General features: G+C 48.2%; 1 protein-coding gene across 1 annotated transcript in view; it reads left to right on the top strand.

Annotated features, from left to right (window-relative positions):
• Nucleotides 1–1,220: 1,220 nt before the first annotated feature.
• The window catches only part of snta1 (syntrophin, alpha 1), a 47,494-nt gene continuing 21,487 nt past the window's right edge, over nucleotides 1,221–27,227 (top strand). Inside the window, exon 1 of the mRNA XM_072556129.1 lies at nucleotides 1,221–1,720. Coding sequence (XP_072412230.1) covers nucleotides 1,267–1,720 — 454 coding nt within the window. The 5' untranslated portion in view covers nucleotides 1,221–1,266. The remainder of the gene's footprint in view (nucleotides 1,721–27,227) is intronic.

The following is a 27,227-nucleotide window of genomic DNA, read 5'->3' as shown; positions in this document are numbered from 1 at the left end:
AATTGGAGTCACCCTTTTCAGGACAGAGACGAGGGGATCTTTTTTTACAAAGAGTTGTGCATCTTCAAACTCTCTGGAAGTGAATGGATGGGGGTCACTGAATATGTTTAAGGTGAAAGCAGATAGATTTTTATTAGGCAAGGTATCCGTGATTGTCGGGGCTAGGTAGGAATGTGGAATTCCAAACAGAGATCCGCCATGACCTTATTGAATAGGTGACAGATTGAAGGGCCGAATGGTCTACTTCTGCTCCTATGTGAGAGTTCACAAATTATTTTTTAAAAGTGTAATGGATTCAATCATTTGAATAGTTAGCAAAAGGAAAATAAAAGCAGTCTAAAAAAATCAAAATTATCTATTAATTTGAATGGATTAAAACCAAATTCTCTGTCCTGCTATGGTTAGCAGGTAGATCTCACTGAGTTCAGGATCGCCGTTTGACTGCGGGTTCTGAGGGGTACTGGCTTTTAACGTAACACCTATTAAAGCTTCTGCCGTCTTCAGCAACCGGGAGCACCGAGTTACCGACTGCCGAGAGCTGGAGAATTTGAATAAAATTTCAAAACCTTGGAAACATTTAGAAAAATATATTTAGGAAGTTCTTTTAAAAAAATAATGCTTTTCGAATCTGGAAAACACTCAGGAAGAAATGGTTTTGTAAAATGTACTTGAACATTAAAACAATTAGATGTAAATGAGAAAGTTCTGTAACGTTCGGAAAATACTTTTAAACATTTGTGAGCTCTCGAAAAGTTTAGAAAAGCTCTGGAAAAATCTGGAAGTATTTAGAAAAGTTTGGAAAAGTTTATCCAATTTTGGAAAACACTACGAAAATGCTTAGAAAAGTTTCCCCAAATTAAAAAAAAATGCTTCGAAAAAGTTTGGGAATATTTCGAATAAGTTTCCCCAACTTTGAAAAAGTTTAGATAAGTTTTGAAAAAGTTTTCCCAACTTTGGAAAACACTTCAAGAAAACTTGGAAAAGTTTTCCCAAGTTTGAAAGACGCTTCGAAAAAGTTTGGGTAAGTTTTGAAAAAGTTTTCCCAACTTTGGAAAACACTTCAAAAAGTTTGCCCAATTTTGTAAATCTCTTCAGCAAAGTTCGCCCAACTTTGGAAAACACTTGGAAGGAGTTTGGGGAAGTTTTTGGCGAGGAGGTCAGTGCAGCGGTCCCTTTAACAGGGGGCGGGTTGGGCTGGAGCAGGGCTGGGCCCCCGGGGGACAGAGAGGGGACTCTCCCAGCCCCGGACACTGGGAGCCGGCCGGGATGGTGCTGCGGAGCGGGCTGCTCGAGGTTCGGAGCCCAGAGCCGGAGCCCGAGCGCTGGCGGCGGCTCCTCGCCTCCTTGTCCGAGGACTCGCTGCGGCTGAGCTCGGCCGGAGCTCCCACTGGACACGGCCTGAGTAACGGGGACAGCGAGCCGCCGCCTCCGCCTCCCCCTCCTCTCCAGGCGGACTCGGAGCCCGGCTCCGGCCGCAAGCGCACGGTCCGCATCGTGAAGCAGGAGGCGGGGGGTCTGGGCATCAGCATCAAGGGCGGCCGGGAGAACCAGATGCCGATCCTCATCTCCAAGATTTTCCGCGGATTGGCGGCCGATCAGAGCGGCGAGCTGTTCGTCGGAGACGCCATCCTCTCGGTGAACGGCACCGACCTCCGGGAAGCCTCGCACGACCAGGCGGTCCAGGCGCTCAAGAAAACCGGCAAGGAGGTTCTGCTGGAAGGTACGGACCCCCCCCCCCCCACCATATACACACACACACACACACACACACACACACACACACACACACACACAACCACCCCCCCCCACACACACACACACACACACACCCCACTCCACCACCAACTCCACCCACATCACCCCCCCCACATCACCCCCCCCACATCACCCCCCCCCACATCACACCCCCCCCCCACATCACCCCCCCCCACATCACCCCCCCCACATCACCCCCCCCACATCACCCCCCCCACATCACCCCCCCCCACATCACCCCCCCCCCACATCACCCCCCCCCACATCACCCCCCCCCCCACATCACCCCCCCCCACATCACCCCCCCCACATCACCCCCCCCCACATCACCCCCCCCCACATCACCCCCCCCCACATCACCCCCCCCCCCACATCACCCCCCCCCCCCACATCACCCCCCCCCCCACATCACCCCCCCCCACATCACCCCCCCCCCACATCACCCCCCCCCCACATCACCCCCCCCCACATCACCCCCCCCACATCACCCCCCCCCCCACATCACCCCCCCCCCCACATCACCCCCCCCCACATCACCCCCCCCCCACATCACCCCCCCCCACATCACCCCCCCCCCCCACATCACCCCCCCCCCACCCCCCCCCCCCACATCACCCCCCCCACATCACCCCCCCCCCCCACATCACCCCCCCCACATCACCCCCCCCACATCACCCCCCCCACATCACCCCCCCCACATCACCCCCCCCACATCACCCCCCCCCACATCACCCCCCCCCCACATCACCCCCCCCCCCACATCACCCCCCCCCCACATCACACCCCCCCCCCACATCACCCCCCCCACATCACCCCCCCCACATCACCCCCCCCACATCACCCCCCCCACATCACCCCCCCCACATCACCCCCCCCACATCACCCCCCCCACATCACCCCCCCCACATCACCCCCCCCACATCACCCCCCCCACATCACCCCCCCCACATCACCCACCCACCCCTCCCCCCCACCCCCCACATCACCCCCCCCACATCACCCCCCCCACATCATCACCCCCCCACCCACATCACCCACCCCCCACCCCCATCACCCCCCCACCCACATCACCCACCCCCCACCCACCACATCACCCACCCCCCACCCACATCCCCCACCCCCCACCCACCACATCACCCACCCCCCACCCACATCCCCCACCCACATCACCCACCCCCCACCCACCACATCACCCACCCCCCACCCACATCCCCCCCCCACATTCCCTCCCCCCCCACCCCCCACCACCACCACCCCCCCAGGGGAGACCCTTCCAAGTCAGAGAGAGGCACCCCCTAACTCCGAATCCCAGAGGGAAACCTCCCTTAACCCCAGCCAAGACACCACCCTAACCCACCCCCCATTGCAATCCTCTGACCCGCATCCAAGACACACTGACAAACCCCCTCCCAGTGCTCCCTGCACCTCCCCCATCCCATTCCCAATTGAGATGTCCTGATCCACACCCCAAACGTTTGAATCCACGTCACCCCACCCCACGGATCAGCTCCCTGGCCCACACTTGCATCCCACATGATACCAGCCCAGAGTTTCTTCCCTTCCCCTGAGACATTCCCTCTGGCCATTACCATCTCCCCCACCCTCTGGGCCAGTACACCCTCAGACAATTCCTCCCTGGGCCATTCCCCATTTGACACATCCCTGTTCTGAATCAGTGTTGTTACTGACTCCTGCCCCCCTGTCTCCTGAGTCACTGCTGCCTGACACCCCTCCTCCCTCCATTAAGGTTACTACCCTCTGACCCACCCACCTGCTCTGCCCGAGACACATGCACAGCTGGGACCCACTACCTGACTTTCAGCCCTGTTTATAGAGGAGTATTTAGGGATTAGCGCCCCCCCCCCCCCCCGCCGTTTTGCCCTGGATGCAGATGGATTGAAAGTGGTGTGACCTTGTCACTGAGGCTCCAGTGAGCCGAGCAATCTCTGTCAATTCTCAGCTCCTCCTTGCTTTTATTTTTTGTGTGTTCTTTTCCCTGTCCCGTTCTCACTGTGAAAGTCTCCCTCAGTGATGTCTGTTCCAGAATTGACTTCAAAACTTGGTATCTATTTTGTGAACTAGAACATTCGCTTCAGTGATGCATCACCAAGTTTGGAATAGTAAAGATTGGCTCAATTCCAGACAAAGGCCAGATTCTGGTCATTCATTTCCCCCTCTGCCTCTCTTCCTTGCTCCCCTACAACCAAATCATTACCCCCCCCCCCCCCCCCCCCCAACACTTCTGTCCAGCTTTACAGAGACACGAAACCCTGACTCCAAATAGTACAGTTCACACAAGATCTTTATCGAGTTACTTGCCGCTGCACTTAAATACAACTTAGTGACAAGCCGTCTCTATCAGTCACAGATTAAGTTGTTCCAAAATTATCAGTCAGCTCACAACCTCCACTAACATTTTAGATCACAGTCTATGAATAATTTGAGAGAGAGAGAGAGTGTGTGTGTGGTGAGTATAATGTGCTCATGAGCAGTTAGGTGGCTTTGGACTGATGGTTCCTGACATTCTCAGTGACTGGGAGCCTCCCTCACCTGGTATGTGTACCTGTTATATATTAAGCACCATAATTAGGCAACAGCAGAACTGCATTCATATAGTGCCCCTTAACCAAGGCAATTCACAGATGTGTTTTGAAACAAAATTTCACACTGAGCCACGTTAGGAGTTGTTGAACTTGAGTGAACGCTGGCCCAAGGTTTTTAAGGTGTCTCTGAAAGCAGGAGAGAGGGACGTGTGAAGGTTTGGAGAAGGAACTTCCCAGTGCTTGGTCCAGGCAGCTGAAAGCATAGACAGACCACTATAAATGCCGGAGGAAACAGCACAGAAGCGCTTCACAGGAGGCTCCCAAGCACTGAGGATGTCACCTAGACAGGGGACGAAAGGTTTGCAAGACAAATTCCCAGCTCGGCGAACAGAGCCACAACAGCTGAAAGCATGGCTGCTGGTAGAAATCGGGTGGGGAGATGCGGTGCTGTGGACGCTCAAGTTAGTGGGAGCCCTGAAGGTTGTGGGGCAGGAGGTCATCATTGTTAATAACCACATTATTGTTGTTTTAATTCCCCACTTGAAAGCTATAACTCAAAATATCCAAATTGAATGAACGATTTCCAGATAAAGAAATAGTCAACAGGATTTCACATGAATCAGGTTCAGCACAGGCTTAAACTAATCAACTAGTAAATGATATTTCACCTGGAAATGTAAATTTCACTTCAAATAACACACACAACAAAAATACACCTGCTCCCATGGGGTGGTGGTGGGATAGTGGTCATGTCTGTAATCTAGAAGCTGATGATCTGGGGGTGAGGGTTCGAATCCCACTACAGCAGATGGTGCAATTCTGATTTAGTTTAAAAAAACCCTGGAATTTAAAATGCTCGAAGCAGTGACCATGTTATCACCGTTGTGGGTATCCATCCAGGTCACTAACATCCTTTTAAGGAAAGAAATCTGCCATCCTTACCTAGTTTAGAAGTTCATAAGAAACAGGTGCAGAATTGGGCCATTCGGCCCATTGAGCCTGCTTCCCCCATGCGATCGTGACTGATACCCCCGCCCACCCCCCGTTTTTCTGCTTTCTCTCCATAACCCTGCAACCCAATACAATTAAAACCTGTCTAACTCCTCCTCAAATTTACTCACCGTCCCAGCATCCACCACACTTTGGGGTAGCGGATTCCACAGAGTCGCAACCCTTTGGGAGAAGTAGTTTTTCCTCAACTCTGTTTTAAATTTGCTGCCCCTTATGCTAAAACTGTGACCTCTTGTCCTAGAATGCCCCAAAAGATGAAACGCCTGCTACGCGTCTATTCTATCCCGACCTTTTATCATCTTGAATTCCTCAATTTGATCTCCCCTCATTCTTCTAAAGTCTGGCCTATACACAACTCCAAGCCCATAACAATGTGGGTTGACTCTTTAACCAGTTTTATATCAGCTGGAAATTTTTTTGATTAGATTAGATTCCCTACAGTGTCCAAACAGGCCCTTCAGCCCAACAAGTCCACACCGCTCCACCATAGTGTACCCACCCAGACCCATTCCCCAACCCAATATTTACCCCTGATGTGGCAATTTAGTATGGCCAATTCACCTGAGATATACATCTTTTGGATTGTGGGAGGAAACCGGAGCACCCAGAGGGAACCCCCACAGACACTGGGAGAATGTGCAAACTTCAGACAGACAGTTGTCCAAAGTGGGAATCGAACCCGAGTCCCTAGTGCTGTGAGGCAGCAGTGTTAACTACTGAGCCACTGTGCTGCCCATAAATGGGCAGTAGATGTTGGCTCAGTCAGTGACACCCACATACCAACAACAAATTTATAGAAAATATTCCCTTCAGCGTAGAGTCATAGAGATGGACAACATTAAAACACTCATCCATGCCAACCATATATACTAAATTAATCTAGTCCCATTTGCCAACCTTTGGCCCATATCCCTCTAAACCCTTCCTATTCCTGTTTAATGTTATTTACTCGTGGGATGAGGGCATTGCTGGTTGGGTATATCCCTCGTTGCCCTTGAGAAGATGGTGAGCACCATTCCACAATTGGCTGGTCTTTATTCCCAGCTGCCAGGCAGTTGCTCTGACCCTTTGAGCTCCATGGCTGTGATTATCATCAGGAAGTAACATCTTACCAGGCTCTCTATACCAGGCTCACATCTATTCTGATGGTGCAGCTTTCCTTTTTAACCAATCAATGTGTAATATCTACAGTCCGTACAGTGTGGAAGCAGGCCATTCGGCCCATCAAGTCCACGTCAACCCTCTGAAGAGCAATCCCTCCCACACCCAACCCATCTCTAACCCTGCATTTCCCATGGCTAAATCCTCTAGCCTGCACATCCCTGAACATTATGGAACAATTTCCCATGGCCAATCCACCTAACCTGCACATTTTTTAACTGTGGAAGGAAACCGGAGCACTCAGAGGAAACCCACACAGACACTGGAAGAATGTGCCAACTCCACATAGACAGTCGCCTGAAGCAGGAATTGAACCCGGGTCCCTGGTGCTGTGAGGTAGCAGTGCTAACCACTGAGCCACCTTGCTGCCCTTTATCCCAATCAGTGGTTTGACCATTCTGGAAAACTTTCAGCTCTTCGGCATCTCTGAACTATATTATCCAGCTTTTAGACCTTTTTAGCCCGCGCTCACAGTGCTTCCAAGGGAATCTGTCTCCTTTGCTCATCAGAAAAACGCACCTCCTCCTGACATGGGTTTCCTGTTTCTCAAGGGCGGCACGGTGGCTCAGTGGTTAGCACTGCTGTCTCACAGTGCCAGAAACCCGGGTTCAATTCCCACCTCAGGCGACTGTCTGTGTGGAGTTTGCACGTTCTCCCCGTGTCTGCATGGGTTTCCTCCGGGTGCTCCGGTTTCCTCCCGCAGTCCAAAGATGTGCAGGTCAGGTGAATTGGCCATGCTAAATTGTCCTTAGTGTTAGGTTTAGGGGAATGGGTCTGAGTGGGTTGCTCTTCAGAGGGTGGGTGTGGACTTGTTGGGCCGAAGGGCCTGTTTCCACACTGTAAGTAATCTAATCTAAAGTCGGTGTGTGTTTCACCTTCTGTCCCTGTCTGCTTTCTGTATTGAGGCCGCCTTTGTATCCTGACCAACTTCACCATTTGACTCCTCTGCTCTTTGCTTTCCTTTGTATCTGCCAGTTACACAGCATGTGTCTCAGCTTCCTTGCTCTTGGCACTGCTTCTAGGTCAAGGATCACCAGATCACATGGGCCAGTATTTATTATTAAGGAAAATTACAATTGATCCCTTTTATAATCGATGGAAAGTCTTAAAAGCATTTTAATCATTCTAGAAGGTGATTGCAAATTCCACAGCTGTTTTAAAGGCTTTACCAATTTTTATTACTGTGCTGTTGGGTAAAAAGTAATCACTTGACATCAAGATGGCAGTAGTTAAACTATAATGACCCTTGGTCTAGGAGTCAAGCTAATGGTGGAGCAATGGAACGTATTTTCCTACATTACCAATACTTGTCCATTTTCTATCATTTGGTACAGTATCCTCTGTCTCAACCCCACCCTGTGGTAAAAGATTCCACACTCCACAACACACTGTCGAGGATATTTCCCTAACCTCACTCTATCATTATTTAAAATTAGTGGTCCTGAAATCTTCAATTTCCTCTGAACCTTCCTTACTCTATTGGATAAATCCCAAGTATCTTGGCTTTCTTCTGATCAGTCAGCCCTGGCACAGTTGTGCTCCAACTACACTTTATTTTTACATTGACTTTTACTCCATTGGAACAGGCTGTTTGGCCCATATAATCCAACATGAGCCTGCTACTAGCTCCCTAACTATTATTATTGATAAAGGTGTTCCTAAAAAAAAAAACCCTCACTCTATAGACCTTGGTCTATATTAACTCTCAACTCTGGTACTTTGAGCTAATACATGAACCTCAAAGTGCTATTCATTCCTTCTTTGGCTATCATGTTAAGGACATTTTTTTAACTCTGGGATTACGATTAGCTCATTCCTGAACCAGAGTGTTGAACATAACAAACCTCAAACTCCTCCTCCCCTATCCTCGCTGCTTGTCCCCACACTCCCACTCCTCACCTTGTTACTCTCCATGAAGGTATGTGAGGGGGCAAAGCTGTGGTAAGTGGAATATCGATGTACATATACAATGTGCCAAAATTTAAGTTCATCGACTATGATCAGGTCAGGTATAGAAGTTGTTAAATTCACTCATAGGATGTGGGCACTGCTGGCTGGGCCAGTATTAACTGTCCATCCCTTTGAGAAGGTCAGAGTGAGCAGCCTTTTTGAACCACTGCAGTCCATATGTGGTAGGTTGACCCACAATGCTGTTGGGGAAGGAATTCCAGGATTTTGACCCAGCGACACTGGAGGAACAGTGATTTAGAATGTTGTAAACGCTTTTGAAAAGGTACTAGGGAGGGTTTACCAGGAGGTTACCCGGGATGAGGGACTCCAGTCTTGATGAGACCCTACTTGGAGGGAAGTCAAGATTTGTAAAGATCAACTTGAAAAGCTACTGGAAACTGATTCTTTAACAAATTGGACAGGTCCTCGGCAATGCCACTTCTTCGTCACAAACAAAGAGCAGTGCTGAGGCACCAGGGGTGATCTGTCTCTTTCTATCTGTCTCTCTCTCTCTGTCAATCAGTAGAGGCCCGATGAGCTGAATGCTCTCCTGTGTGATAATTCTCAATGATCCTGAGGTGTTTGTGAGGCAGCTCGTGACAGCCCGTCTCCAGCTATGGTTCAGGCAGTAATGAGGCAACATTAATTTAAAGGTCATAATCAAACAAGTCAGAACAAAGGGTCAGGGCCAATGTTTTTAAAAGGGCGGTTGGAATGTAGAATTCTTTTTATGTTTTGCTCTCGGAATGTGGCTGCTGCTGACAAGGCAGATATTTATTACCCACTGTCCAGGTTCCCTCAGGTGTAGGACTAGAGAGAGGAGAAGGTCAAAGTTCCCTTCCCTGCAGGACTTTTAAGAACTGGTTGAGTTGTCCAATAATCAAACACGTTCTCCTTCTTCATATTAGTTGAGTAGAGCTGTAAATTCTTCCTCAGTTGTTGGTAAATTGAGTTGGTGCATGTTCACCTGCCAAACTGATGGACGTGGGAATCAGTAGCACCCAACACATTATCCAGGCAGACGTTCACCGTGCGGTACTGTAGGAGTGCTGCACTGTCGGGGGTGCCCCCTTATTGAGGAGTTGTCTGCCCTCTCGGATGAAGGTGAAATATCCTACAGGTACTGTCTCTATGGAAGTATTGGGAAAAGCGCTGTGTCTCAGCCAAATGTTTATCTCTTGAGCAGGAGTCCCGAAGTAAACCATTGTCATTGTTGGCTGTGGAATGTGATTGGGCACAAGCAGGTGGCCAGGTATGGAGGTCAACGCGAGATCCTGCCTTCATCCCTCCCACCCCCAATCTCTCCTGTTAACGCTCAGCACTGGGCAGGCTGGAGATGGAGAAACAGGAGGGTCAGATACAGGGAGAGAGGGGGTCGGTGATATGGGGGGAGGCTGGGGTCAGTGATACGAGGGAGGGGGGTCAGTGATGCAGGGGGATGTCGGTGATGCGGAGGGGTGTGGGGGTTAGTGATAGGTGGGTCAGGTCGGGATGCTGGAGTGTATTTTGAGCTGACAATCGATTTCAAAGTTGGTTATGAACAGGCCGGTCACTGTAGCATCAGTACAGTCCCAGTTACATACTCAGTGGAGAATGTGTGGAGGTTATTGATGAATCAGAGATAATTGAGGCCTGTCATCTCTGTGCCATCCTGTCCATCCACCTCTGCCAAGCTCACCCAGTGATCTGGAAATGTGGGATCCAGTGTGCCCTCTTGATCAGATTCCACCCTGATTCAGAAGCTTGCCTGGAGACTGAGGGGAGCTGATACCTGCTTTCCTCCTGTCACCATAGTAACACTTATCTTTCAGGCTTTATGGTCACCATGACGACAATGGGATGGACTGTCGCTGCCTTAGATGGTCATGAGCTTTTGTTCCTCTGATAGTTGTAAAAAGAGGAATTTCTCCATAAACAGGCTGTCAGATTTGTGTGTGTTTTACCAGCTTTGAAGCCAAATGCCTGGTTTAATTTTCAGTTGCTGTCATTTGGAACAGTTTCATAGTGTCTCCTCCCCACCCCCTCTCGATCTAGCCCAGTTACACAGGAATGTGTTGGTCACAACGCTGACTGGGGGAAACATCAGAAAATTAGTCCTTTTTTTTTAATTACCCTTCCCCGGGATGTGGGCATTGCCAATTGGGCCAGCAATGTGCCCTGAAGGAGGTGGTGAGGGCTGCAGTTTGGGGGAAATGGAAGGAAGTTTCAAGGACAAAGAGATAAAGAGAGAGAGCCACATGAGTGTTTGAACAGCCTCCAGTAGTAAGTTCTGTCGTTTAGGTTTAAGAGTAAATAGTGCGAGGATCTTGTGAAATTTGAGTGACTGTGGGAGGCTGTGATCTGAAGGTATTGGGTTCAGTGTCCGGATGTGAACAGCCGCCAGGGATCCTGTGTGACACGGAGCAGCTGCTTAACCAGTATCGGCAACACTTTATGCAGCCATCGCTCAGCTCCTGGCAATGTTCACACTGGGTGGAGCCAGCTTCCAACACCACAACCCTTACCACTGCCTGACTGATTATCCCTCTACTTCGAGACTGGAGGATAGAGACTCTGACAGAGATTGGTTAGCCAATGTTGCGTTGTGTTGTTTTAAACTCTGTCGCCCGTGGAGTTTAGAGTTCCTTGCGTAATGTGTCTGTAATCGGTTTCACAATGTATACACATTCCCTGCGCAGAATATCTCTCCTGGATGGTTGCCCAGCATGTTCTCTGATATCATTCACATTCTGAACATTGCTGCCAGTGTAACTACCAGTGTGATGTTAACCCTTTCCATTCATCTGCCTCAAGACCTTCCCAAGGATTCCCACCCCTCCTGATTCACTGGCTGACAGGGCAGCCCTTACATCGGACAGCCAGGCCATTCAGTCCAGCCTGTCTGTGTAGGCCTTGTGCGCCACTGCAGCCTCTGCCAAATCCATCATGGTAGCTCCCTGCTCATAAAAACAACACAGACAAGAGGAACAGGCCCCAAGTGCTGTATCCAACCCCTTCAAATCAGGCAATAGTTTGGCCTCAACCACTGTCTGTGGCAGCGAATTGAATTAAATCGAATTGAATTTATTGTCACGTGTCACGAGACACAGTGAAAAGCTTTGTCTTGTGAGCAATACAGGCTGATCCCAGAGTTAAGTAGCGTAGATAGTAAATAGGAGGTAAACAGCAGCAAAAACAAAAACACAGGTACAGGCGAATGTTAAGAGTTTGTGAGTCCATTCAATATTCTAACAACTTTAGGATGAAACTGTTTTGAAACCGGCTGGTGTGTGTGTTCAGGCTTCTGTACCTTCTCCCCGATGGTAGAGGTTGTAGAAAAACATTGCCAGGATGGGATGGATCTTTGAGAATGCTGGCGGGCTTTCCTTGACAGTGGGCCTGGTAGATGGATTCTATAGATGGGAGGTTGGCCTTTGTGATTGTCCGGGCCAAGTTCACCACGTCTCCGATCTTGAATGGTACAGTTGCCGTACCAGATAGCAATATATCCAGACAGAACGCTCTCGATGGCGCACCTGTAAAAGTTGGCAAGAGTATTCGCCATCATGCCAAATTTCCTCAGCTGCCTGAGGAAGAAGAGACGTTGTTGGGCCTTTGTAACCGGTGCATCCACCGGCTCCCCACTCTGGGTGAAGACATTTCTCCTCATCCCAGTCCTAAATGGTTTACCCTGTATCCTTAGACTGTGACCCCTGGTTCTGGAGTGTGGTGCTGGAAAAGCACAGCAGGTCAGGCAGCATCCGAAGAGCAGGAAAATCGACGTTTCAGGCAAAAGCCCTTCATCAGGAATGGAGCCTTTTTTTTTTTTCCCTGCTCCTCGGATGCTGCCTGACCTGCTGTGCTTTTCCAGCACCACTGTGATCTAAACTCTGGTTTCCAGCATCTGCAGTCCTCACTTTTGCCTTCTCTGTCATAGCCCGCCTGCCTGCCCTCCCACTCCCCCCAGGTCCCTCTTTAGCTCAGGCCTTTTTCTTCAATAATCAGTCTGTTGGTCCTTTCCCATTAGGAATGACCACCCAGCTCTGTGTCCTCCATCTCCTCTGTATTGGACAGATTTTGTTTTGGAGATTGGTGATGTGTATGTAGCTGAAGCATCGGATTTATCGCAGGGTCAGAGTTGGAAATGCAAACGAAAACAGGAAGTGCTGGAGAAGCTCAGTGTCTGCGGAGAGAGAAAAAGTAAATTTTTCAGGTCCAGTGACCCTTCAGAATGGTTGGACTGCTGTACTGGTCTGGTTTGGCAAGCTTTAGTTATGCCAGTGACTAGTTTGAGTTTGTTACCTGGTAAACGCTGACAGCGATCAATGCTCCTGACCACACATACCTGGTGTCTTGGACACGCGTTGCTGTTGGCACACTCTTACTGAGCAAGCTGTCTCTCAAACTTGTATTTTCAAAGTTCAGTGACTCCATTTGGGGAAAGTGAATTAAACAGAATTGCTGTAATGATTATTTCCTTTGCCACATTGTGTGATCAATGCAACCCGTAGGTCAATTCGAGGATGTGACCATTCAGCCCCTCGGACTTGGTCTGTCACTGAATTTGATCTTTGACCTGTTCCACATCTTTGTCTGCCCCCTCCCCAGAAGGAGGGGGAGCAGGAGTTAGCAGTTTGAGGGCTGTTCCATAATTGTCTGCATTACTTTGTCTTCGTGCGGTAGCCATATATATCTGGACTCGGAGGGCTGAATTTTACCATGTTTTGGCAAGTGTCAGTTCTGTCAAGTTTCGTGGTGGTTTCTCCCCATGAGGGTCTTATTTGATTTCTCGCTGTATCATCACTACCTACCAAACCCCGTCTGCCATCATACCCCTCCTGTACAATTCTATTGGGAATTTGCCATCTCACTGCTCCCAGAGGCACTTGTCATTGCCAGGATATTCCAGAATAAACCAGTGTCTCATGGTTTCAGGTTAAACACGGGCAAGGAAAGGTCCTGCTGATTACCATGTACCATCCTCCCTCAGCTGGTGAATTGGTACCCCTCCATGTTGAACAACACTTAGACGAAGCATTGAAGATGACAAGGGCACTAAATGTACTCTGGCTGGGGGATTTCAGTGTCCACCACCAAGAGTGGCTCAGCAGCAGTACTACTGATCGAGCTGGTCAGGTCCTAAAGGACAGAGCTGCTAGACTGGGTCTGCGGCAGGTGGGGAGGGAACCAACAAGAGGGAGAAACATACCTGACCCCATCCTTACCAATCTGCCGGCTGCAGATGTATCTGTCCATGACCGTATTGATAAGAGTAACCACCACACGGTCCTTGTGGAGACAAAGTCCCACCTTCACACTGAGAATACCCTCTATCTTGTTGTGTGACACTATCACCGCGGCAAATGGGACAGACTTCAAACAGATCTAGTAGCTCAAAACGAGACATCCTTGAGGCGCTGTGGACCATCAACAGCAGCAGGGCTGTACTCCAGCATAATCTGTAACCTCATGGCCTGGCATATCCCCCACTCACCCATTACCGTCAGGCCAGGGGATCAACCCTGGTTCAATGGAGAGTGCAGGGGGACATGCCAGGAGCAGCACCAGGCAGCCCTGAAGATGAGGTGTCAATCTGGCGCAGCCACCAAACAGGACTACTTGCATGTCAAATAGCATAAGCAACAAGTGATATGCAGAACTAAATGATCCCAGAACCAACGGATCAGATCTAATCGCTGTAGTCCTGCCACACTCAGTCAGGAATGGTGGTGGACAATTAAACAACTCACGAGAGGAGGCTCCACAAATCTCCCCCTCCTCAATTATGGAGGAGCCCAGCACATCAGGGCAAAAGATAAGGCTGAAGCTTTCACAGCAATCTTCAGCCAGAAACACCGAGTGGATGATCCATCTCGGCCTCCTGCAGTGGTCCCCATCATCACAGATCCCAGCCAATTCGATTTGCTCCATGTAATATCAAGAAATCGTTGGAGGGACCGAATTCTGCAAAGGCTATGGGCCTGGACAATATTCCTGCAATAGCACTGAAGACCTATGCTCCAGAACTTGCTGCTCCCTAGCCAAGCTGTTCCAGTACCATTACAACACTGGCATCTATCCGACAATGTGGAAAATTGCCCAGGTATATCCTGGCATAAAAAGCAGGACAATTCCACCCTGGCCAGTTACCATCCCATCAGTCTACTCTCGATCATCAGTAAAGTGATGGAAGGTGTCATCAACAGGGCTATCAAGCAGCTCCTGCTCAGTGATGCCCAGTTTGGGTTTCACCAGGGCATCAGTTCCTGGGAACCTCATCCCAGCCTTGGTTCAAACATAGACAAAAAGCTGAATTTCAGAGGGGAGGGGAGAGTGACAGCCCTTGACATCAAGGCTGCATTTAACTGAGTGTGGTGTCAAGGAGTCCTGACATAACATGGTTGTGGTTGTTGGAGGTCAGTCATCTCAACTCCAGGACATTGCTGCAGGAGTTTCACAGGGTAGTGTCCTATCCCTAACCATCTTCAGCTGCTTCAATGACCTTCCCTTTAACATAATGTTCCCTCTGATAAAGATCAGAAGTGGGGATGTTCACCAATGATTGTACAATGTTCAGCACCATTCACAACTCCTCACATACTGAAACAATGCTTATTCAAATGCGATAAGATCTCGACAATATCCAGGCTTCGGCTGACAAATGGCAAGTAATATTCACGCCACACGACTGCCAGGCAATGACCATCATCAATAAAAGACAACCTAACCACTGCCCTTTTGACATTCAATGATGTTTCCATCACCAAATCCCATACAGTCAGCATCTTTGGGGGTTACCACTGACCACAAACTCAATGGGACTCCCCCCATAAGCACAGTGGCTACAAGAGCAAGTCAGAGGCTGGGAATACTGTGGTGAGTAGTATTCCCAAAGCCTGACTATCAGCTACGAGCACAAGTCAGGAGTGTGATGGAATACTCTCCACTTGCTCTGGATGGGGGCAGCTCCAACAACACTCAAAGCTTGGTACCATTCAGCACAAAGCAGCCGCTTGAATGGCACCACATCCACAAATATCCACTCCCTCCCCCACCGATGCACAGTCGCAGCAGTGTGTACCATCTACAAGATGTACAGCAGAAAATTACCAAAGATCCTCAGACAGCACCTTCCAATTCCACTTCCATTTAGATGGACAAGGGCAGTAGGAACATGGGAATACCAACCCCCTGCAAGTTCCCCTCCAAGCCACTCACCAGCCTGACTTGGAAATATATTACCATTCCTTCACTGTCACTGGGTCAAAATCCTGGAATTCCCTCCCTAAGAGTATTGTGGGACAACTGACAGCACATGGATGCAGCAGTTCAAGAAGGCAGCTCACCCCCACTTTTTTTTAGATTACTTAGTGTAGAAACAGGCCCTTCGGCCCAACAAGTCCACACCGACCCTCCGAAGAGCAACCCACCCAGACCCATTCCCCTATATTTACCCCGTAACCTAACACTACGGGTAATTTAGCATGGCCAATTCACCTAACCTGCACATTTTTTTTTGGACTGTGGGAGGAAACCGGAGCACCCGGAGGAAGCCCACGGAGACACGGGGAGAATGTGCAAACTCCACACAGACATTTGTCTGAGGCGGGAATTGAACCCGGGTCTCTGGCGCTGTGAGGCAGCAGTGCTAACCACCGTACCGCCGCCTTAGGGTGCAACTTGGGACGGGCAATAAATACTGACCCAGCCAGTAGTGCCCATGCCCCATGAGTGAATTTTTAAAATAATTATTGATTTAGGCACCGTCCCCTCACCTGCAGCGTCAGTAACAGCTGTACCAGGCACTTCCATCTCAGTCAATCCCTCTCGGTCTCTCATTCCAGGAGTAACCAGCCCGCAGTGGGGCAGAAGGAATCGAGGCAGATGATGGGCCACCTGCCTATTTGCTCCTCACCTTGTGACCCTATCTGCCTGCCCCCATTGGCTGACTGTGACCAAGTCCATGGACTGAGACCGTCCTGTGCTGGGGACGTCTGACTGAGGCCTGTCTCCCCTGATGTTACTGACCTCTGCAGCCAAACACTAAACAGCACAATAATACTACAGAACCGCAAGGCAGGCCTAAAGAATGGTTACTGGAGAAGCTCTGGGCAGATGGAGCTGTCCTGCACGGTGAGAGATTTGTCCCCATTCAGGGCAGAGAGAGGGGGAAGTGGTGCACTGCTTTATGGCCAGGAACTTGATAAAGGGACTGGAGCCAACATGTTAACTCTGCTTTCTGTCCAGAGTTTCTCCAGCATCTGCAGCTTTTTGTTTTTATGTGAGTCTGGTATATCTGGCAGGGAGAGTCGGCGAGGGGGGCAGGGAGAGGGAGGGAGAGAAGACCTCTGCCAGTTGATCTGCGCATGCTCTGAGTGCACGGCCTGGTATTCTATCTGGTCCCATTGCTTTCCTTGGATTCACATGAAGGAAAGCTGATCTGACCTCTGATGCAGTGACTGTTGGGATAAGTTTGTCAGGACTTCTCAGAACAGGTGTTACCTCTCCGCTGAAATTCTGCTCAGTAAGAGTATCAAGGATTATGGGGAAACACTGGAAAGTGGAGTTTGGGATGATGTCAGTGAATGGTTATCAGACTCAGTGGGCTGAATGGCCACCTTCTGCTATTCTGTGGTATGGTGAGTATCCACAGCTCCCTGAGCTAGACAGTGCCACTGGGAAGATTAGGAAGAATTCCTTTCACTCCATGTTCCTCATCTCAGTCTGAAATAGATGACCATCTTTCTGGGACAGTAATTTCCTTCCTGTAGCAGGGTGACCAGAACTGAACACCGTATCCAAAAGTGGCCTCTCCAACGTCCTGAACAACTACAACGTGACATTCCCAACTCAACGGTCTTGAGGGTGAGAAGGGAAGATTTAATTTTGACCAAAATGTAAATGTCTGACTGCGGCATCAGCAGGAGGTGTTTGAGGTGGGACATTTACATGAGCAGAGAGAAACTGAGACACATGCAGATTTCTCAGCTGCTCCGGGAGAGTTTGAAAAGAACGTTTCAAATTGAGCCAGACTCAGCTGCACAGACTGTGGAGTGTTCCAGCTCAGGATGGAGCATTGTAGAAACTGTAACAAACAGCTGCCCATTCCTTTATTCCATAGAGTACTTCACTTGTGTAAAAATAGACCAGTCAGCAACAAACTGTTCTATTCATCAATGACTTGGAGCACGTAATCCTGGCTCTAGTGAATCTCTCTCAGCATTCCATGTACAAAGAACAACATTCATTGAGCAAGATGCTCTCCATAGCAAGAGTTGAGTTTTTGGTTAATCAGCATTTTTCGAGGAGATGAGCAGTGATGGCTGGGCGGTAGGGGCTTCTCATCAACACTGCTTTGCACCTCCATTCTCATCGAAGGTTTTCTGCAGAATGCCCTGACACACAAAACAACCCCTTTCATTCCAAGCTGGGGGTGTTTTCCTTAAGTTTAAAGACAAACCAGAATCTTCTGTCAGAAATCTTGATGGGCAGTTGTTTAGCCTGCTCAGTTGTAATGTAAATAAAATCCCATTAGTTCTGAAACTACTCCCTTGAAATGTTTGACAAGAAATCATCAGGGTTACAGAAATATGTATAGTTCTGCTTGCTGACCCTGTTGACTCCCAATCCACCAACACCTCAACTTTTGAATTTCTTTGTGTTAAATGTTTGCCACCAATGCCCCATCACTGCCTGTCTCTAATGTCTTCTAGACCTCAAACTCTCCAGGGTCTCTCTGAGTCAAAGACAGGAATGTGAACTTCTTTCTCAAGCCAACCCTCGATCCCTGAATGCCAGGAGAGCTGGTGCTAGGGCTCCCGAGTGACTCTGTCCATCCCTCTGTCCCTGGTGGTGATCTTTGTGCAGCTCTAATCTGAGCCTGCTGTGTGCTCCTCATTGACATCACTCCTCAGTTGGTGGCTGTGCCTTCAGCTACCTTGACCACATGCCTTGCTGAACTTCTTCCTGCTTTCTTTCTCTCTCACCCTCCTTCATTTGCTGTCTCTCATTCTCTCACTATCACCCCTCTCTCCCCATCCTTGCTCAGTCGTGTGTGTGCTCTCTCTCTTCCTCCCTCCCCGTCTCCCTCACTCATTCTTCTCCCGCACTCCCTTCCCCCCCTCACTCTTTTTCTCTTCTTTCTCACTCTCCTCTGTCTCATTCCCTCTGTCCTTTGAGATGCTCCTTAGAACCTACCTCTGTGACCCTTGGTTGACTTCATACCTTCTGATCTCGATCACAGTTTAACCTTGTTCCCAGGAAGTGCATGGGGAAATTAATAACTCTGTAAAAGCTGTAATGTTAATACAGCTTGTTACTGATTAACACGGGTCCCTCTGATTGATTGGGTGAACACGGGTTGGTGAGCTGCCTCTTCACAGTGAGCCTGTCATGTTGGGTTTTGCTATGTCCTCTTTTCCTGGGTGACTGACTGGATTGGTTCAGTGCAGGCTTCACTGAATGTCCTAAAATCACAGGAATTGAAAACTATGTTCAGTTTTGGTCACCTTATTATTGGAAGAATGTTATTAAACTGGAAAGAGTACAGAAGAAATTTACAAGGATGTTGCCTGGACTCTGGTCTGAATTATAGGGAGAGGTTGGACATGCTAAGACTTTTTTCTTTAGAGCGTAGGAGACTGAGGGGGGGATCTTATAGAGGTGTATAAGATCATGAAAGGCCTGGATAGGGTGAATGCACTCAGTCTTTTTCCCAGAGTTGGGGAATCGAGGACTAGAGGGCATCAGTTTATGGTGAGAGGGGAAAGAATAAAAGGGAACCTGAGGGGCAACTATTTTACACTGAGGGTGGTATGCATGTGGAATGAGCTGCCAGCAGAAGTGGTTGAGGTGATACATTAACAACAATTTAAAAGATATTTGGACAAATACATGGACAGGAAAGGTTTCAAACGATATGGGCCAAGTACAGGGAAACTGGGTGAATGATCATTCTGGTCAGCATGGAGCAATTTGGGCCAAAGGGCCCGTCTCCGTGCTGGAGCACTCTGTGACTCTAGGATCGAACATAACAAACAGAAACAGGAGTAAACCTTTTGGCCCCTTGAGCATGCTTCGCCAATCCGTAGGGATCATTGCTGATCAAACATTCCTCACATCCTCTTTCCTGCCCTTTCCCCATCACCCTTAGATCCTGACCGATCAGGAATCTAACAATCTCAGCATTAAATATACAAAAAGACTCTGTCCCCATAGCTCCCTGTGGAAAGGCATTCCAAAGACTCAAACTCTTTGAGAAAGGAGATTCCTCCTTCTCTCAGTCTTAAATTGGTGTCTCTTCTGACAATGTGCCCATTGGTCCTTGACTCTCCCATGAGGAAAAACATTCTGTCAGCCTTTACCCTGTCATAGAGTCATAGAGATGTACAGCATGGAAATAGACCCTTTGATCCAACTTGTCCATGCTGACCAGATATCCTAAATTAATCTAGTCCCATTTGGCCCATATCACACTCATTCCTTCCCATCCAGGTGGTTTTTAAATGTTGTCGTTGTACCAGTCTCCACCACATCCTCTGGCAGCTCATTTCACACACACACACCACCCTCTGTGTGGAAAAGTTGCCCCTTAGGTCCCTTTTAAATCTTTCCCTTCTCACCTTAAACCTGTGCCCTCTAGCTTTGGCTTCCCCCCACGGCAGGGAAAAGATCGTGTCTGTGTACCCTATCCTATGATTATAGAAACCTCTATAAGGTCACCCCTGAGCCTCCGATGCTCCAGGGAAAACAGCCCCAGTCTGTTCAGCCTCTCCCTACAGCTCAAACCCTCCAATCCTGGCAACATCCTTGTAAATCTTTTGAACCCTTTCAAGTTTCACAACATCCTTCCTGTAGCAGGGAGACCAGAATTGCACACAGTATTCCAAAAGTGGCCTAACCAATATCCTGTACAGCTGCAACATGACCTCCCGACTCCTGTACTCAATACTCTGACCGATGAAGGAAAGTATAGCAAGTCAAACCCTGTAGGAATCCAATTTGTTTCAATAAGTTCTCTGCCTCTCATTCTCCTCAACTCCAACTGGACTGTGAGGCAGGGAGCTCTCTCTTGCCCTGCTTTCTCTCCCAGCGCGTATGTTCTGGAGCTAATGACAGGTTAAGGATTTATTTTGAATGTTGAGCTAAGTCACTGGGGAGTGGGAGGAGGAGGGAACTGAGCTCAGTTTCCTGTTGTTCTGTTGGTCAGGACAGTGTCATGGTTTTGGCATGGCTCATCCGTTTTTAAAGTATTGGCCTGGGTTTCGGACACGATGCAGATTTGAGAGATTATTGGCAATGAAAGTGTTGAATAATGAGCATTAGTTGTCCAAAATCCATTAGTGTTTTGAAGATTGGTGATGTAATGATGGCTATCGATGGCTTTGCATCTATAGAATAGTACCTCCTAGTGTGGTGTAAATGGGTTCACCGCGTGGGGGCCTCAAAGAACTTAGGAATAGTGTAACAGGAGTAGACCATTCAGCTCCTGCAGCCTGTCCCACCATTCAATGAGATCATGGCTGTTCTGCGGCCTAACTCCTGCTTTTATCCCATATTCTTTAAGTGGGACAATTTATTGTCTCAGGTAATATATGTGAACATTTGACCATTGACAGGTTTGAGTTGCAGTTTGGATCTTTTGATCTTGCTCATTGCTGTGACTTCAGAGAGCATACGGGGTTTATCCCAACGACTTGGGCAACAGTTCTCCCTCAACCAACTTCATCGATTATGACGTTGCTTGAAAAGTACAAGAGGTCAGGCAGCACCTGTGAAGAAAAATCGGAATTAACGTTTCGAGTCTGGTGAACTCAGAATTCTGAGGAAGGGTCACTGTACCCAAAACATTAACACTGATTTCTTTTCATACAAGCTGTGTGATCCACTGAGCTTTTCCAGCAACTTCTGTTTTTGTTTCTGATTTACAACATACACAGTTCTTTTTATTTTCATCGATTATGAGCTTGTTTTGTGCAAATTGGCTGTTACATTTCTTCCATTCCTATACTCATCGTCCTGATTTGGAGATCCTTCACTGTCTCTGAATCAGAATCCTGGAATTCCCTCCCTAATGGCATTCTGGGTCAACTATAGCACGTGGACTACAGTGGTTCAAGAAGGCCGCTCATCCCCTCCTTCTCAAGGGGCAACTAGGGACTGGTAATAAATGCCCAGCCAGTGACACCCACACCCCAGGAATGAATAAAAATAATATAATAGTAACTACATATCAAGGTATTTCTTTGGATTTAAAATGTTTGATCTTTTTGAGGAAGTGAAAGGTGCTATTTAAATGCAATTTTAGGCAGGTTCAAGTTGCTCCTAAAACTGAGGATGTTCTGCACCTTCTGGGACACAGTTTTCAAACCAATGTCATAGAAACTTAGGTCCAGAGAAAATAGGAGCAGGAGTAGACCATTTGGCCCTTCAAGCCCTCTCTGCCAATCACCATGACCAATTTATCTCTTAGCTTCCCCCCACCCCCGGCCCACAAGCCTCATTCCTGATGAAGGGATTACGTTCCTCGGATGCTGCCTAACCTGCTGTGCTTTTCCAGTGCCACACTCTTGACACCAACATCCAATTTTAATGCCTGTTAGTGTTCCCCCCCCCCCCCGCCCATACCGTGAGACCTCTTTAGATCCAAGTGCTACATCTAACTCCTTCTTAAAAACATTCCATAATTTTGTCTCGCACCCTTTCTGTGGCAAAAAATTCCCCAGGCTCCCCACTGTCTGGGTGAGGACATTTCTCCTCATCTTGGTCCCACATGGTCTACCCCATTTCTTCAGACTGTGACATTTGGTTCTGGACTCCCCTGTCACTGGGAACACTCCCCCCCCCACCCCCCCCACACCATCATTGGGAACACTCCACCCCCCCACCCCTCCCAATGGGAATATTCCTCCCTGTTGAGTAGGTTTCTGTAAGACTCCCCCTTCATTTTTTCTGAACCCCTGTGAATCTAGTCCTAACTGATCCAACCTCTCCCCATCCATCAGTCCTGCCATCCCAGGAATCGGTCTGGTAAACCTTTACTGCATTCCCTTCACAACCGGAATATCCTTCCCGGATACGGAGACCAAATCTGTACACAATATTCCAGACGTGGTCCCACCAAAACCCTGTATCATTGCAGCAAGGCATGTCCCAGTTGGAGTACAGTGTGCCGTTCTGGTCTCCTCACTATGGGAAGGATGTGGTTGCAGTGAAGGGGAGATAATGAGTGATTGGCTTCCATAGCAATACACCATTTCCCTTCTTCACCCCCTGCTGCACCTACACACTTACCTTCAGTGACTGGTGTACGAAAACACCCAGGTCCCATTACTCCTACCCCTCTCTCAATCTATCCCCATTCAGAAAATCCATTTTCCTGCTTTTGCTTCCAAACTGGATACCCTCATAATTATCTACATTATCCTGCATCTGCCATGCAAATGCCCACTTCCTGTCCCTGTCCAAATCACACTGCACCGTCTCTGCATCCTGCTCAGAGCTCACCCTCTCACCCAGCTTTGTCTAATCTGCAAATTTGGTGAGATTACATCTAGTCATTAAAGCATAGGTTTAGGTGAGAGGGGGAATTATTAAAAGGGACCTGAGGCGTAACTTTTTCACACAGAGGGTGGTGTGTGTATGGAGTGAGCTGCCGGAGGAGGCTGGTGCAATTACAACATTTAAAAGGCATCTGGATGGATATATGAATGGGAAGACCAATATGAGCCACATACTGGCAACTGGGGCTAGTTCAGTTTCTTAACTATGGATGGATGAGTTGGGTTGTTTCTGTGCTGTATGACTCTATAAAATACATTGGAAATAGCTGAACACTAATCTCACCACTGTCTGGCCCATGCCCCTGTCCCCCTGCCTGCCCCCGTGCCTCACTGCCTTGCCCTCCTGTCCCCCACTTGCCTGCCCCCTGCCTAACCCCCTGACCCCCTGCCATACAGAAAAAGATCCATTTGTTCTACTCTCTGTTTCCTGTCTGCCAACCTGTCGTCTTTTCCTTTCCATGTGCTACCCCAATCCCGTGTGCTTTAACCTTGCACACTAATCTCTTGTGTGGGGCTTTCTCAAAGTCCTTCTGTAAATCCAAATAAACCACATTTACTGCCGACACTTTATTAAGTCTAGTTACATCCTTGAAAACTTCCAGTAGGTTTGACAAGCATGATTTCCCTTTTGCTAATCCATGCTGACTCTGTCTGATCATGCCACTGTTTTCCAAAGGCTCAGCTATTAAATATTATACAAGGGATTTTACATGTTCTCTGATATCAATGTCAGGCTGACTGGTCTACAATTCCTAGCTTTCTCACCCACTCCATTCTTAAACAGAAGGGGTTTCATTAGCTACCCTCCAATCTGTTGGAACTGTCCTAGAGTGTGTCGAACATTGGAAGATGTCCATTTAGCTTGTTCTTAAAGAAAAGAACACTTTGGCACTTTACGTTGCCTGGTCAGCCAGTCTCCTTGGGCCAGGGCTCCTTTCCCAACGTTTACCAGCAAGGAATAATTGTGGACTGGGTCATTCATCTCCTAGCTATCCATGGGACCTAGCCATGCACAACACTAATCATTACACTCCCAGGTTATTCATTACACAGTCTGCCTTAAGGTGTTTGAGAGAGGCACAATGAGGTATTGTTTAAAAAGGAGAAACTTGAATTTCCGTAGTAACTTCAATGACTCAAGACATTGCAATACATTCAACGATTGAATATGATGATAGACACCTTCAATAATTTATACACATTTATCCCAAGCTCCTGCACCCTTTTAGAATTGTCCCTTTTATTGTCTCTGTGTTCTTCTCATTAAAATGAATTACTGCACACTCCTCTGTATTAAATTCCACTTGCATAACATCCTCCTCCCAGTTCACAACGCTTCCAGGTTTTATTAGCTATATGTTCTGAGATTGTGCCCAGTTCAGCCAAGCTTAGATCGTTAAAATATATCAGAAAGAGCCAGGGTCCCACAGGCAGCCCCTGGTGAAGCTCACTATTAGCCCTCCCCCACTCTAATCATTCACCAGTACTCGGGCATACACTCCTACACCCCCAACCCCGACACATACACACAGACATCCCCAAACACACATACAGACTCCTGGATTCCCAAACCCACCCCAGCATGCATGCACACACATACACATACACAAACATAAACACTCCCATATCCCACACACACACCTATACACATCCACACATCCCTAAACACACATACACGCACCCAGATTCCCAAACCCACCCCTGCATGAACCCACGCATCCCCAAACGCAGACACACATACACAAACACTCCCATATCCCAAACACACACCTATACACATCCTCACATCCCCAAACACACACATACACAAACACTCCCATATCCCAAACACACCTCTATACACACCCACGCATCCCCAAACACACACACACATACACAAACACTTCCATATCCTAAACCCACCCCTATACGCACCCACACATCCCAAACCCACCCCTATACACAACCACACCCAGACTCCCAAATCTACCCCTGCCCACACCCAGAAATCCCCACACATCTACACACACACGCCCACAGTTCCTGTCAATAAGCCAACTCTGTATCCACGGTGCCAGTGTCCCACTGGATGTCAGTGTTGCTGCTAAGTCTATCATGTAACACTATCAAATACTTTTGAAAGTTTGGGTGCGCCACTTCACTGACCCTCCGTGTTGGTTCAATCTGAAATTCGGTCATGTTGGTAAACATAGTTTGCCCTTCCCGTGTCTGCAAGATTACCTTAATTAATCCAGACTTTTCAAAATAACTCATCTTCCTGATTAATGTTTCTTAAAGCTTTCCCACTGCTGAGGTTAAACTGACTGTTCTGAAGTTGCTGAAATTTATCTTTGTTTTTTGATTTGAGATATGATTTGAGACCACAAAGAAGTGATTTAATGGAATGGTTCAAGGATTGAGAGTCATCTGGGTAGCCAGGGAAAGGGTTAACCCACTCAAGGGCAAAGAAGGGAATCTGTCTATGGAGCCAGAAGATGTAGGTGAGGGTTCTAAAAGAATACTTTGTGTCGGTATTCACCAAAGAGAGGGAGTTGCTGGAGGATGATTTTGGGGAAGAGAGTGTCAAACCACTAAGCCAAGTTTCTATTAAAATGGAAGAGGTGTTAAGCATCTTAAAAAATATTAAAGTAGCTAAGTCCCCAGGTCCTGATGGGATCAATCCCAGAATATTGAGGGAGGCAAGAGAACAAATTGCTGGAGCATTGACAGACATCTTTGTATCCTGTTTGGCCACAGGTGAGGTCCCAGAGGACAGGAGAAAAACTACTGTTGTCCCATTGTTTAAGAACGGAATAATCCTGGAAATTACAGGCCTGTGAGTCTCACGTCGATGGTAGGGAAATTATTGGAAAAGATTCTCAGGGACAAGATCTACACGCATTAGAAACAAATGGACTGAATAACAATAGACAGCATGGTTTTGTGCGGTGGGGTGGGAGATCATGTCTCACTAACTTGATTGAGTTTTTTGAGGTGTTGACAAAGATGATTGCTGAGGGAAAAGTGGTTGATGTTGTCTACATGGACTTCAGTAAAACCTTTGACAAGGTCCTTCATGGCAGACTGGTACAAAAGGTGAAGTCACATAGTATCAGGGGTGAGCTGGCAAGTTGGTACAGAACTGGCTCCGTCATAGCATTCAGAGGGTAGCGGGGAAGTATGCTTTTCAGAATGGAGGGTTGTGACTAGTGGTGTCCCACAGGGATCAGTGCTCTGACCTCTGCTGTTTGTGATCCACATAAATGATTTGGAGGAAAATGTAGCTGCTATAATTAGTATGTTTGTGGATGATACAAAGATTGGTGGAGTTGCAGATAGTGAGGGGGATTGTCAGAGGATACAGCAGGATATTGATCAGTTGGAGGCTTGGGCAGAAAAAAAGCAGATGGAGTTTAATCCAGACAAATGTGAGGTGATGCAATTTGGAAGGTCAAGTACAGGTCGAAATTATACAGTGAATGGAAGAACCCTTAGGGGTATTGACATGTAGAGGGATCTGGGTGTGCAGGTCCACAAATCACTGAAGGTGGAAGTGCAGGTAGATAAGTAAAAAGGCCTATGGCATGCTTACCTTCATTGGAAGGGGCATTGAGTGTAAGGATAGACAAGTTATGCTGCAGCTTTCTAGAACTTCAGTTAGGCCACACTTGGAATATTGCTTACACTTCTGGTCACCACACTACCAGACGGATCTGGATGCTTTGGCGAGGTTTACCAGGATGCTGCCTGGTCTGGGGGATTTTAGCTGTGGAGAAAGGTTGGGTAGACTGGGTTTGTTTTCACTGAAAGGCAGAAGGTTGAGGGCAACCTGATAGAAGGTTATAAGATTGTAAATGGCATGGATAGAGTGGAAAGTAAGGTTTTTTCCCCCAGGGTGGAGGGGTCAATTACTAGGGGACACAGGTTCAAGGTGCAGAGGGGGCAAGTTTAAAAGTGATGTGTAAGGGAAGTTTTTCCCACAAAGGGTGGTAAGTGCTGGAACGTGTTGCCAGAGGAGGGGGTGGAAGCAGATACAATAGTAGCATTCAAGAAACCCCTGGACAAATACATGAATAGAAAGAGAACAGGGGGAATTTGTGGGCGGCACGGTGGTTAGCACTGCTGCCTCACAGCGCCAGAGACCCGGGTTCAATTCCTGCCTCAGGCAACTCTCTGTGTGGAGTTTGCACATTCTCCCCGTGTCTGCGTGGGTTTCCTCCGGGTGCTCCGGTTTCCTCCCACACTCCAAAAATGTGCAGGTTAGGTGAATTGGCCAAGTTAAATTGCC

Source organism: Chiloscyllium punctatum, chromosome 37 (genome assembly GCF_047496795.1).
Source record: "Chiloscyllium punctatum isolate Juve2018m chromosome 37, sChiPun1.3, whole genome shotgun sequence".
In the NCBI taxonomy this organism is placed as follows: Eukaryota; Metazoa; Chordata; class Chondrichthyes; order Orectolobiformes; family Hemiscylliidae; genus Chiloscyllium; species Chiloscyllium punctatum.
This window is presented reverse-complemented; position numbering and strand designations above follow the sequence as displayed.